This window comes from Schistocerca piceifrons, chromosome 3 (genome assembly GCF_021461385.2).
Source record: "Schistocerca piceifrons isolate TAMUIC-IGC-003096 chromosome 3, iqSchPice1.1, whole genome shotgun sequence".
Classification (NCBI taxonomy): Eukaryota; Metazoa; Arthropoda; class Insecta; order Orthoptera; family Acrididae; genus Schistocerca; species Schistocerca piceifrons.
Genome location: NC_060140.1, coordinates 84,328,099 through 84,341,549, shown reverse-complemented (window position 1 = coordinate 84,341,549; position 13,451 = coordinate 84,328,099). Strand labels below are relative to the sequence as shown.

At 40.0% G+C, this 13,451-nt stretch overlaps 1 protein-coding gene across 2 annotated transcripts in view; it reads left to right on the top strand.

Moving 5' to 3' along the window:
- The window catches only part of LOC124789272 (splicing factor 3B subunit 3), a 53,909-nt gene that overhangs the window by 29,280 nt on the left and 11,178 nt on the right, over nt 1–13,451 (top strand). For both annotated transcript variants that reach the window (XM_047256577.1, XM_047256578.1), the window contains exons 7-9: nt 4,805–4,983; nt 5,221–5,376; nt 12,386–12,537. In XM_047256577.1, the coding sequence (XP_047112533.1) occupies nt 4,805–4,983; nt 5,221–5,376; nt 12,386–12,537 (487 nt within the window). The remainder of the gene's footprint in view (nt 1–4,804; nt 4,984–5,220; nt 5,377–12,385; nt 12,538–13,451) is intronic.

Below are 13,451 nucleotides of genomic sequence, written 5' to 3'. Positions count from 1 at the left end.
GTTCCCACATTCTGGCGCGAATCTATTGTCCCGATTCCTAAGCTGGGGAAGGACAAGCACTTGCCTTCCAGTTATCGACCCATTTCCCTTACCAGCTGTGTCTGTAAGGTGATGGTACGAATGATTAACTCTCGTTTGGTTTGGTTGCACGAATCTCGGCGCCTACTTACCAATGTACAATGTGGATTTCGTAGGTGCCGCTCTGCTGTGGACCATCTGGTTACCCTGTCGACCTTCATTATGAATAACTTCTTGCGGAAGCGCCCGACCGCGGCTGTGTTCTTTGATTTGGAGAAGGCTTAAGACACCTGTTGGAGGGCGGGCATTCTCCGCACCATACATACATGGGGCCTTAGCAGTCGCCTCCCTCTTTTTGTTACTTCTTAATGGATCGACAGTTCAAGGTACATGTGGGTTCTGTCCTGTCAGACACCTTTCGTCAGGAGAATGGGGTGCCACAGGGCTCAGTTTTGAGCGTCGCTCTCTCGCCATAGCGATCAATCCAATAATGGATTGCCTCCCAGCTGATGCATCAGGCTCCGTTTTCGTGGACAATTTTACCATCTATTGCAGCGCGCAGCGTACGTGTTTCCTGGAGCGCTGTCTTCAGCGTTCTCTTGACTGTCTTTACTCCTGGAGTGTCGCCAATGGCTTCGTTTTTCTGCCGAGAATACGGTCCGTATTAACTTCTGGCGCTACAAAGTGTTTCTCCCACCGTCCTTACGACTCGGTCCTGTTGCTCTCCCATTCGTGGAGACAACAAAATTTTTAGGTCTTACATTTGACAGGAAACTTAGCTGGTCTCCACATGTGTCATATTTGGCTGCCCGTTGTACCTGTTCTCTAAATGTTCTCAGTGGTATGTCGTGGGGAGCGGATCGAACCATCCTACTTGGCCTATATCGGTCGATCGTCTGCTCCAAGCTGGATTATGGGAGCTTCGTATACTCCTCTGCACGGCCGTTCATCTTACGCCGCCTCAACTCATACAACATCGGGGTTTACGTCTTGCGATCGGAGCGTTTTATACTAGTCCCGTCGAGTCTTCATGCTGAAGCCGGTGAATTGCCACTCACCTACCGGTGCGATATACTGCTTTGTCGGCTACTGTCGATGCCTGACCACCAGTCTTATCGTTCCTTTTTTGACGACTCTCTCGATCGTCAATACGGGTTGTATGTCTCTGCCCTGCTACCCCCTGGAGTTTGCTTTCGTCGCCTCTTTCAACACCTTGGTTTTTCACTCCCTGCAACCTTTAGAGTGGGCGAGAGCCACACGCCACCTTGGCTCCAGGCTCAGGTTAGTGTTCACCTTGACCTCAGCTCACTCCCAAAGGAGGTTAGCCCCGCTTCGGTATACCACTCTTGTTTTGTCGAACTTCGTTCGAAGTTCATTAATATGACCTTCATTTATACAGATGGCTCTAAAACCAATGACGGGGTCGCGTGTTCTTTTATTGTCGGGGCACAAAGTTTCAAATACCGGCTCCATATCCATTGTTCGGTCTTCACAGCTGAGCTCTTTGCCCTCTACCAGGCTGTTCTTTACATCTGCCGCCACCGACATTCTGCATATGTCATCTGCTCCGATTCCCTGAGCGCCATCCAGAGCCTCAGTGATCCGTACACAGTTCACCCTTTCGTGCACTGGATCCAACGCTCTCTTCAGCAGCTGGTGGATGGCGGCTCTCCGGTTAGCTTTATGTGGATTCCTGGCCATGTCGGTATCCCTGGGAATGAAGCTGCAGATGCCGCGGCCAAGGCTGCGATCCTGCAGCCTCGGACAGCTTCTTGTTGTGTCCCTTCATCTGATTGTAGCAGGGTCATTTGTCGGCGCATTTTATCACTGTGGCATGCCGATTGGGCTGCACTTACGGCCAACAAGCTTCGGGCTTGAAACCTCTTCCCGCGGCTTGGACGTCCTCACACCCTTCTCGGAGGGAGGAGGTCGTTTTGGCCCGGTTACGAATTGGACACTGCCGGTTCAGCCATCGACATCTGCTGACGGCTGCGCCAGCGCCTTTCTGCCCATGTGGGCAATTGCTGATGGTCCGCCACATTTTAATGTCCTGTCCGGATTTTAATGCACTGCATCTTGATCTTGGCCTGCCATGTACTCTGGATGCCATTTTAGCGGATGACCCAGGAGCAGCTGCTCGCGTTCTTCGTTTTATCAACTTGACAAACCTGTCCAAGGACATTTGACTATGCTGGTTTTTTAATCCTATGCCTGTCTTTCATAGTATTGTCCCTTTTAGTTGCTGTTTTAACCTTGTGCCTTGCGGTGCATTCCTAACTTAGTCTGGGCGCTAATGACCATTGCAGTTGTGCCCCCTAAATCCACCAAAAAAAAAAAAAAATCTTCTAGCATTTATGGCATTATGCCATAATAAAGAACCAAATATGAGATAACGCAGTACTGGTAATCCTAGAAAATTTCCATCTGAATCTGTACATACGGATGTGCACTTCAAGCCGAATAATGCATTTTAGTATGGTTCAAAATTCCCATGCTCTTGGGAGTATCATCCAATGTCTTCTTTTTTTTACGACATAATGTAAGATCTTTTATGTTTTACACGTACAAACGTACGGGCTTCCTGCATCATCGTGGCTGCACAAGCATGGCGACGCTTGTTACCTAACAGGTTGTGGGAAAGTATTCCAAATGGTTGTTTGTAATGCCTTACTTTCAAAATAAATTTCCTTTTATGCAAGATGAACTGTGTGCGAGTTAAGACTGGCTTACAAAAGTGCATCACAATCTTGATGTCAATCCTTCAGAAAGTAACATGTGGTCTTCAGTGGAATTCTAATTTATACTTTCATAATACGAAAATATGCAGTGTACATGTTGCTGCACATCAGACTATCTTTGCAAAACAAGTTCCCCCCCCCGCTAGAGTTTCGTTTTTTAAAGTGCTGGGAAATTCTATGCCGGTGTATAAAACCATAACCACTGAAAGGACGTTTTACAGTTCCAGGAAAAAGTATACTATTACTTAACACAGAAAAAGTGTATTTTCATCCGGGAGAAAGTGTATTTCTAACCAGGAAATCTGGGCAAAATCCAGGGTTTTTTCTCCTCATCCACGTATACTATCTGTATACCATATCACACTGTATACTTGGACTTGCCCCTATAGTGTTTTTTCCCTTAACTGGAAGTGGGGATGCACCCTTAACATGTTCTTCACTTAATAGCTTCTCCATTTGTTCCTTACTGCGTAGTTGCGTCCCACATTTGTATATTAAATTTTTGTACTTTGTTCATTTTTGCTTTCCCTTTATAATTAGAACTGATACTAGCTCATTGATTTATCTCTGATAGTTTTGTGTCTTTAAACATGGTTTATTTTTAAGTGAAATGTAACTTTAAAATTTATCTGAAAGCTTGTTATTTGCTCTCCATTTAAGATCTGCTCCATGGAACTCCACAGGTTCCATCCACTCCAGAAAGTTTTCATGCTTATTCGAAATGTCTTTAAGTTACAAGATGATGAAATTGTTGGCCAGAACTTGGCTTTGGGGGGAGGTGGGTTGTAATTCTGATTACTGTCTATACATAAAAGTGGAATGAACTTTGAGAACTGTTAGTTCCTTCTTTGGAAATGAGATTTGAGGAGGGTTAGAAAGGAGAAGGCTACTCTGATTTGTGGGACCCACCAGTTGATAGATATGGTGAGATATGAAGTGCAGGCATTAGAGGTGATGGTCAAAAATAGTACAAATGTACAGAGATTGGACAAAAATTGGAAAACCCTAGACATGCATACACCAATGTGGTTTCAAGAGGCACTTGATCAGAAGATTTATACTGAATACAGGGAAAGTGGAAAATCCTCATCCACCTAGCCACAATGCAGACCAATAGTGATAAAATGAAAACTACTCTCGAACCCTGTCAACGCCAAACAACACTGAGCTCTATAAGCAGGGAATCTCAGGATGAGCTGGAATTCTAAAACCACTCATCACTGATGCAAATCCCTGTAATAGAAAAAATGTAGTGGTAAGGCAATAATACCTGGTCTATGGTGAAATGGAAGAAAATTGTTTGGTTGAAGAGTATTGTTGCACACTGTTCAGAACTACTGGTTTCATCCCAAGAGTGAAATGTGGATGGGGTTGGTGGTGGTTTGGGCAGCCATATTGTGGCATTCCATCAGTACTCTTCAAGGTTGCATTACTGTCTATGATTGTGTACTCATTTTGGCTGGTCAGGTCTATCCCATGCTACAGTGTTTGTTCCCCAATGGTGATGTGTTCAAAGATAACAGGGCCCCTGTTCGCAAAGCTCACATCATCCATGATGAGTTTGTTAGCACAAGGATGAGTTGTGGCATCTTCCATGGCCACAGGTCACCAGATCTCAGTATTGTAACTTTATGGTCCACTTTGAAGAGAGTATTGTGATCACTACATGAAATTGCCACCATTTTGCAGGAAGAATGGTAAAAGATTACGTTGAAAACTTGGATGACTAAAAACTGTTTTTGATTGCCCGCGGCATTCCAGCCGCATATTAAGTGTGGTAATGTGTTGCGCATCCGATGTTTCCATATTTTTAATTGAGACCTATGTACACACAAATTAGGAAGTCAACATGTACCTATGTACACACAAATTAGGAAGTCAACATTCATTTGAAAAAGTACATTATATTTCACCATCACGTGATATTTTGAAGCGATGGAATTTTAGTTTTTGTGAGATTTTAACTTTTTGCAATTTGTGACTAATCTATTCAAAATATGTACAGTCTTATTTTTTTTGGTCTGAAAATTGTTTAAATTTTCTTACAGTTATTTGTACCAGATTGCACACTTAGGTGATGACGATGATGAGCCAGAATTTAGCTCTGCAATGCCATTGGAAGAAGGAGACACATTTTTCTTTGCACCAAGACATTTGAGGAACTTGGTGCTGGTTGATGAACTTGATTCTTTGTCCCCTATAATGGCTTGTCAGGTAGCAGATTTGGGTGAGTTTCTTTTGTTTTACACTGTAATAAGTATTGGCTTTACATAAGTTTATAGTTCCTTATGATGAAACCAACCGTTGCAAGGGGGACTGCGATTCTGTGAAACCTGTAAGGGTTGCGTAGGAATGCAGGGTTGCCCTGTGTGCAGAGATTATGAGAGCTGAGGGAAAGTAATTTCATTTATAAGTCACGTTAATGTGAATGTTTGTAGTTTCAGTGCTATTTTTGTCTCAACAGCAAATGAAGATACACCACAGTTGTACATGCTTTGTGGCAGAGGACCTCGCTCTACTGTTAGGGTCCTTAGACATGGACTGGAAGTGTCAGAGATGGCAGTTTCAGAACTTCCAGGCAACCCCAATGCTGTTTGGACAGTGAAACGAAGAGTTGATGGTGAGCATTTATCTTGTAAAGCATTAATATCACAAGGTTGTAAGGCTTTGTAATCCCATCATTAGAATGTATTGGTTGTTGCAAATAGTGTTTAAACCTCATATTCTAGTCTGTCAGTTTGGACATGAAATGTGCAAGTTAATGCTAAGATGGTTACTACTTAAACCAAGTCTCTATTTCATCAAAGTCCTCAGTTTTATTCAGGAGTGAGAAGAGAAAATGTGAGTTCTGCTTGTACTTGGGTTTTTGGTAGTAGCAGGCACACACATTAGTTTCTCAGGTATCTATTTTGACTAGTTTGAGGTATCTATTTTGACAATGAAAATAAGTTGGTGATTAATTTTTAGTTAGTAGTTCAGATTCTTTACCACATAATTGGCCAATGTATGTTACTTTACTTACGTATTGGTTCTCACCATTATTATTTCAAAAAATATATATTAAGTTAATGAATATGTTAAATTATGTATTTTGGAATTCTGAGCTTAATAATAGACAGACTGGTGAAATTGATAAAATCTATCAAACACCAGTTGATTTTTCTTTCAGGCGGCCTCACTGGGTAGAACTGAAGAATATGGCAAGCTTCTGAATAAGGTGAGAACTAATAGGGTAAAATAATTGTATTATTCAATTCTTAAACTGGGTCCACGAGAGTGGGCAATCTAGACAATGAGCATATACCCATTAAGGCAGAAGTTTCATTCTGTAACAAACATTCATATCCAGATAAATATTTTGAATAATATTAACCAGTCTAAATAGAACAGTTTTCAAAAGTTTTTTCGAGTAAGAATTGGCATTCACAAGCATTGTGATGATAATGCTTTGGTCCGTGTTGCTGACAAGCACTGATAATAAAACAAGGCACTGATTTATGCTTGTGGCTGCTAAATGTTTATTCTTTTACACCCAGTTTAGCTTGGACATTGATTTGCTTGCGCCAGTCAAAACTTTAAATTATTAAAAAGTCATTGTTAAACAAAGCCATATTTGACATAAATGGACCATCTTCATGAATATTGTGACATTGTAACCATATGCACAGCAACCCACAACCACTATCAAGCATGCTGCAAACCAAAATCTCAACAACCATAAATCAGAAGCACTTACAGCGTATAATAAATCTTTACAGCGCATAATAAATCTTTGGGGAAGCACGTGACAATACGGAGTATTGTGGGTTGTTGACACTAGATTACTATGGCATAATACACCAGAAAATAGTCTTTTTATGACCTAAACTGGTTGTGTAATAATTAAATACATGTGTGCAGCCATGATTTTTAACTGTTTTAACAGGCTGTACACCACCACCTGAAAAACATGTAAAACTTGAAAAGTTGCTTTTAGGAGTACTCATGGTTCCAGAATGAAACTTCTGCAGTGCAGTGTGTTATGAAATAGCCTTCTTCGGAAGTAAAATTTGCTGGACTGGATGGGACTAGTTCTGGACCTTTAGTTTTGCCTTGTCCTGCAGGTTAATTCCATAGGAATATTTTGCTGCTAATTCTAGCAGAATTTTTCATCATTTGTGTAATTAAGACTTCGGTCCTGTCACTGCATCATTCATGCTGGATGTTGTTAAAAATTCAGTCCCAATGGGGAGACATGTCCAGAAGAGTATAATGCATTGTGGTGAGTCTTAATGCCAAAATTAAATAGAACGTACTTCATCCAACTTCCCATTTGTGTAAAGGCAGTGGGTAAAATTCAGGTGTGTGTAGTAGAGTACTGAATAGTTACTCTGTACATTGGCTGTTCCTGCAACAGGTTAGAGCAAAAGACTTGTGACATTGAATTGATCTATCCTATGCATTATGTTAATTATTGCAATAATATGTGACCACATATGCTGAGCTCAAACATAATGAGGTATCTTGAACAGAATGACCTTATTGCAAACTGGCATAGGTTTTGAAAACATCAGTCATATGAAATCCAGCTGTCATTTTTCTCACACGATGTGCTGAAAACTTTGGATCAAGACAACCAGGTACTGCTGTATTATTTCTTGATTCCCAAAATCATTTGACTATGCATATTGTTAAAAGCATTGCCATATGGGGTATCAAGTCCAGTTTTTCACTGGATTGAGGATGTTTTGGTAAGGAGGATGCAGCATGTTATCTTGAATGGAGAGTCGTCAGATGTAGAATTAACTTTGGGTGTGCCCGGGGAAGTGTGTTGGGACCCCTGCTGTTCATATTTTATATTGATGACCTTGCAGACAGCATTAATCGTAATATCAGGCTTTTTGCAGATGAGTTATTTGTAATGAACTATCGGGAAGAAATTGTGTAAATATTCAGTCAGATCTTGATAAGATTTCAACATGGTTGACATGGCAACCTGCTCTAAATGTTCAGAAATTTAAAATTTTGCACTGCACAAAACGAAAAATGTAATATACTATGACTGTCACTGTTGGAATCGGCTAACTCCTACAAATGCCATGGTGTAATGTTTTGCAGGGATATGAAATGGAATGATCACATAGGTTCAGTAGTGGTTAAAGCAATTGGTAGACTTTGGCAGTTTATTGGTAGAATACTGGGGAAGTGCAATCAGTCTACAAAGGAGATTGCTTACAAATCACTCATGTGACTGATTCTAGGATATTGCTCAAGTGTGTGGGTCCTGTGCCAGATAGGATTAACAGGGGATGTTGAATGTATACAGGGAAGGGCAGCATGAATGGTCTCAGGTTTGTTTTATCCATGGGTGTGACAGATACTGAACTGGAAGACTCCTGAAGATGCCCTAAACTATCCCAAGGAAGTCTGTTAACAAAGTTTCAAGAACTGGCTTTAAATAACTACTCTAGGAATATACTAAAACCCCCTAAGTGTTGCTCACCAAGAGATCCTAAAGGTACTATTAGAGTAGTTACTCTTCACGCAGAGGCATTTGAAGGATCATTTTTCCTGTGTTCCATATATACCGGAATGAGAAGAAATCCCAATAAAAGATTAGTAAAGGTAGCCAGGTGAAGAATGTACATAATATTGAAAAAGCTAGCTGTCTGATTTTCTAAAACATGCCGTGGTAACTACACAAATCACTTTTGTACTGAAGCAGAACAACAAATTTTGTAGGGTTTGCTTATGCAGGGCAAGATATGCATTGTATTAATTCTTGCAAGTAGTATTTTGTGTCCCCATTTTTCTTGATGTAAGCAATGTGTTTTTGAGAATTGTGCATATTCAGTATGTGATCCTGTGCAACATGGTTGATACTGATATACTGTGCCTGTAGTTTAATCTTAAAGTTTGGGATTTTGTGGAACTTTTGGATTCCAATAATTTAAAAGTATGCTGGAAAACAAATCTGAAAGACAAATAGTGTTCAGGAGTTAAATGAAACTGTCATAAATATTGTTAAAAATAGTTTCTGCTTGGCATGTATTTGTTCCATAATTCTGTGAAGATTTGGATTAAGAGGAGAACGAATTTGCTGCAGTAGACAAAGAATCTAGGACAGCACTTGCTTTTGAGCACATACAGTTTTCTAAGGTCATTCATTTTCAGTATTCTGATGTGTTAAAGATGGCTTTCTTAGTAGAAACTGAGACTTAATTATTGTGTGGACATTTTAATGTGGCAGTTGCAGGTACATATGTCCTGAACTGTTGTTTAAGATAAAAGTTGAGCCATTAAAAAAAATGCTGTGTGTACTCTGCTTAGTTTTGTGTTACTCATTGTTTTTGTCCTTTGAAATGAGTGAAGAGACTAATCCTGATACAGCTTGCGGTTAAAGTAAGACTTCCAGGACATTAAAGGCAGATCTGCTGTCCTACAGCCAGCCCTGTGAGAGGGAGGCAGAGCCTGTTCCCAGGCAATTTACTCCTCTCCCCATGGTGATACAAATACATTTGTTCGCACTTCTGACTGCCATGTTGAAGTGTTAGTGCCTACACTACAGTCTTTCGTATAAATTAGTGATCATTAAAAGTTGTTAAGTCAGTGTTGTTCAATGAATAACTGCATTATACAGAAACACTAAAGCACTATTTAGGTAACTTTGCTGTGAATGTTGGGCACTCTGAGGGGTTTCTTTTAGTGGGATACTTGAACTCCGCTTACTTCCTATGTAATGAGCATAATTTCAGGGTATTTTAACTACTTACAGCACTGTACAAGACTTAAAATTATACAAAGAAAAACCTTGTTGTGCGGAAGATAGCTCGCCACACACCATACAGCCTTTTCCCGGTCATTGAATTTAGATTGATCACAGTATAGCCTAATTTAGTTTGATCATAGGATAGCCCCACATTGCAGTTACGAAATTTTTTACACGACCATCTATTATTCACTCCATCACACAAGCAAATGAAAGTTCAAGAATATTTCTGCCAGTTGCATTAACGCTCTACTGTACTGTTCTCTGTACCAAACATTAATTTCCTAATTAATCTTCACCACCAGATGTTGGCAATAGTGCAATGAGATCCTCACACGTAATAGTGTAATAGAGTAAATAAGTGGTCTGCCAGTGTTCTGGGTAGAGATCTGTGATGTTGATGTCTGTTGTTCACATATAGTGATTTGCTAGAATGTAAAAAAATTGAGATTCGAGCAGCAGTTAAGTACTACTTAAAGATATGAAGCCAAGTGAAAGTCATGCAGATTTTTAGAATGCGCTGTTTGACTCTGCTTTTCCATGTTAAACTGTCACCAAATGTACAGACAGGTTTAATTTTGGTTGCAACAGGTTAGATAATTTGCATAGTGGTTGGTCAAGATGTGCCCCCTACCCCAAAAATTATTGCAGAAGTGCATAAGATGGTCATGGGGATCACCTACTAAAGGGGTGAGAAATTGCTGAAGTTGTAGGGATGTCATCTAAATGGACGTATCACTTTTTAACAGTGGTATTGGTTATGAAAAAATTCTAGGTGGGTGTCATGACTCTTTAATGCAGGATCAGAAATGCATGAAAACGGAAATGTCCAAACAATCTGGCCTGTTTTTAGAGAAACCAACAAAATTTATTTTTCCTGTTTGTGACTGCAGGTGAAATTTGTTTGCATTACTGTACCTCTGAGAAAGAGAAGTCACAGCAGTGGAAACATGTTGCATATTGTTTCATCACCACCAAACAAAGCAAAGGCAATGTAGTGGGATGGCAAGATCATTGTGTCAGTCTTTTCTACTGGTCAAAGAATTAAGACAATACTACGCTAACCCTCTGGACCAACTACAGAAAAGATACATGGGAAAATGCCAGTTTTGGCGAGGAAGAAAGTAATCTCAAGACAACGCATGTCCACACAAGTGTCTTCATGTGGCAAAAATACTTAAACTAAGATATATCTTGTTGCCATATGTGCCTTATTTGCCTGATGAGGTTCCATCAGACTGGAGTCTTATCAAAAGCTGCAGATTTTTCTCAGATGGATATTCTACTCAAACAAAAAACTGACTGTGTGTTTAAAATTAGTTTTGACAGTTCAGTGTGGGGTGAATGGAGGGAAGCATAGTTGCCAACATGTGCTGAGGTGATGACAAAACAAGTAATGCTCTGCATGGTATCTATACGGCTCACTTGGCTGCACGAACAATAAGCCAGAAGTCTTGATTCTTGTACATCTTATAGCTTAATTCTTCAGCTTCATGATGAACTGCCTATCTTTTGTAAATGGCCATAGTTATTCCAATATTTTGATATTGGGTACACTACTGCAAGAAATTCCTGAAGTTTGCAGTGAAAATAGGGATTGCTTCGAATTAGTCTATAAGCCTGGAAGAATATTTGAACCAGACAGCAATCTTGAGAAACAATGTAAGTGCAGAAGTCTGTTTTTATTCTGAGGATGGGCTTTTTCATAAACTATTGGCCTGACTTGCTAGTTTAACACTGTTTCAGGATTCTGTCGCAGTTCCAGCTGCAGTAGATGTTAGTGGGATTCGTATTTGTAAACTCTGCTGTGTTTTGGCAAATGAAGCAATTTTAACATGGCAATTGGAGTAGTTAAGTATTACTCAAAACTCCTAATAGTACTTCAGGAATCCATATCTCATCAACTACCATTTTGGTATGGATGACAGCTCGAGACCAATCCTGCGGTGTGACATTTGCAATGGCTATTTTTGTCAACATTTCAACCTCACTGAGCATAATCTTGCTTACTTTTCACCTAGGCCCATACATTCTTAGTTTGATTTAAATGTGATACAGAAAAAGCCAGATAAAACTGTCCTATAACATTAGCCAGTTTATTGACCTTGTACAATGGAGTTTTTGGCTTGTACAGCACTAAAAGTTTCATTAACTCACACCTTATACGTGGTAGATTGAACTTCATCCACTGAAATATTTATTTGTACCCAGAGCAAAATATCCGCTTTCCTCCACTACATTGTTGGAGCTTTAGCCATCACAACAGAGGTATGGTGCATTGTCCATTACTGTTTTCAAGTTTGGAGTAGTATTTTGCAGCAGGTCTTAACTGCGAAAGTGTTCTTGGATGACCAGTTTTATTCTTAATCTCATCTTCAGGCATGCTGCACGATTTTATTAATGTAATGCTAACACAAATCGCCTGTTCACAATATTTGGCGACTGTACAGCACTTATATGCCGGAAAATATCACTTCACTAGAGCTAATGAACGTTGGTGAATCTTAACGTGCAACACGGCATTTTACTATTTATTCATGGCATGGTAACAGTGATACTTTACCGATTGAACTTTTGGCACTGTAGGGAAAGTCACCTTGCCATTGATGTTACCTGGGAGTGGCGGCACATCCCCTCCAGTTAGCCAGATGTCAAAAGTCTCAACTAATTTTAAACACACAATAAGTTGGGGTAGTTTCTGTGGGCCTGGATGAATCAAATATGAGAAGTAAGTTTATAATGGGTGCTAATGCTTTAGAAAAAAGTGGTCTAACAGTTCAGTAATATGTGTATAACACAGTGGTTTATTTGTGTAGTTGGAATCTTTCTGCATGCTGTCTTCTGAAATTGCCTGATGATGAACTTTTAACGTGTTTTTCAGAGGAATATGATGCATATATCATTGTGGCATTCGTAAATGCAACTTTGGTTCTTTCCATTGGAGAAACTGTAGAAGAAGTGACAGATTCTGGATTCCTGGGCACTACGCCAACACTTTCCTGCTCAGCATTGGGTGAGGATGCTCTAGTGCAGGTGTGCAATCAGTGGTTTATCCTTTTATCTGTTCACTTAATATTTACGGCCATGTTATTCATTCCACTTCTTTTTCTTCCTCTTAATTTATCTTCACTTCTATCATACGGTAACCGGACTGAAGTTGGCAGAGTGCTTACCAACTGTGGAGTTGTGATGAGCAGGAAAATGTGTGTGCCCAGACTACATCTATGCAAAATGTATGAAGCAACAGATTTGGAATGTGTTGAAATAGCACTTTCATGGCAGGAATAGTCACTTTTTCTACATTCTTACTGAAAGAATACTTTAGAGTTAAGTGAGACAATAGTTCTGTGAATAAAATGCTGCTTAACACTGTGTTCTAGAACATGACAATATCTCATAAAAGCTATTAATATAAGGGAAATATAGATTGCTATTTACCATAGAGATGACACGTTAAGTTGCAGACAGGCACAGTTCAGACACTTACTCAAAGCTATCAGCCACAGCCTTCGTCAGCAAAAGGTACAGAAAAACACACACACACACACACACACACACACACACACACCATCCACTGATAGAAGCAAGCACACCTTACACACATGATAGGCAACCTCCTGCAGCTCTGAACAATTTTAGTCCGAGATGCCGGAGTTGGCAGTCATATGTGCATGAGGTGAGAGTGAATGGTGTTTTTCTTTCTTTTTCTGACAAAGGCTTTGGCTGAAGGCTGATGTGTAAGTGTCCTAATTGTGCATTTCTGCAACTTGTCATCTTCGTATTAAGTGCTGCTTTCCGTTATTGGTACTTCACAGTTGACCTTTTTATCCATCAATCAGTGGTGCCAATACACTGTAAAATGTGGAAGTATAAAACTGAATATGCTACTTGAAGTTGTAGCCAGTCACTGTGTTCAATTAACAAAAAAGATAATTGTGGATCTTGGG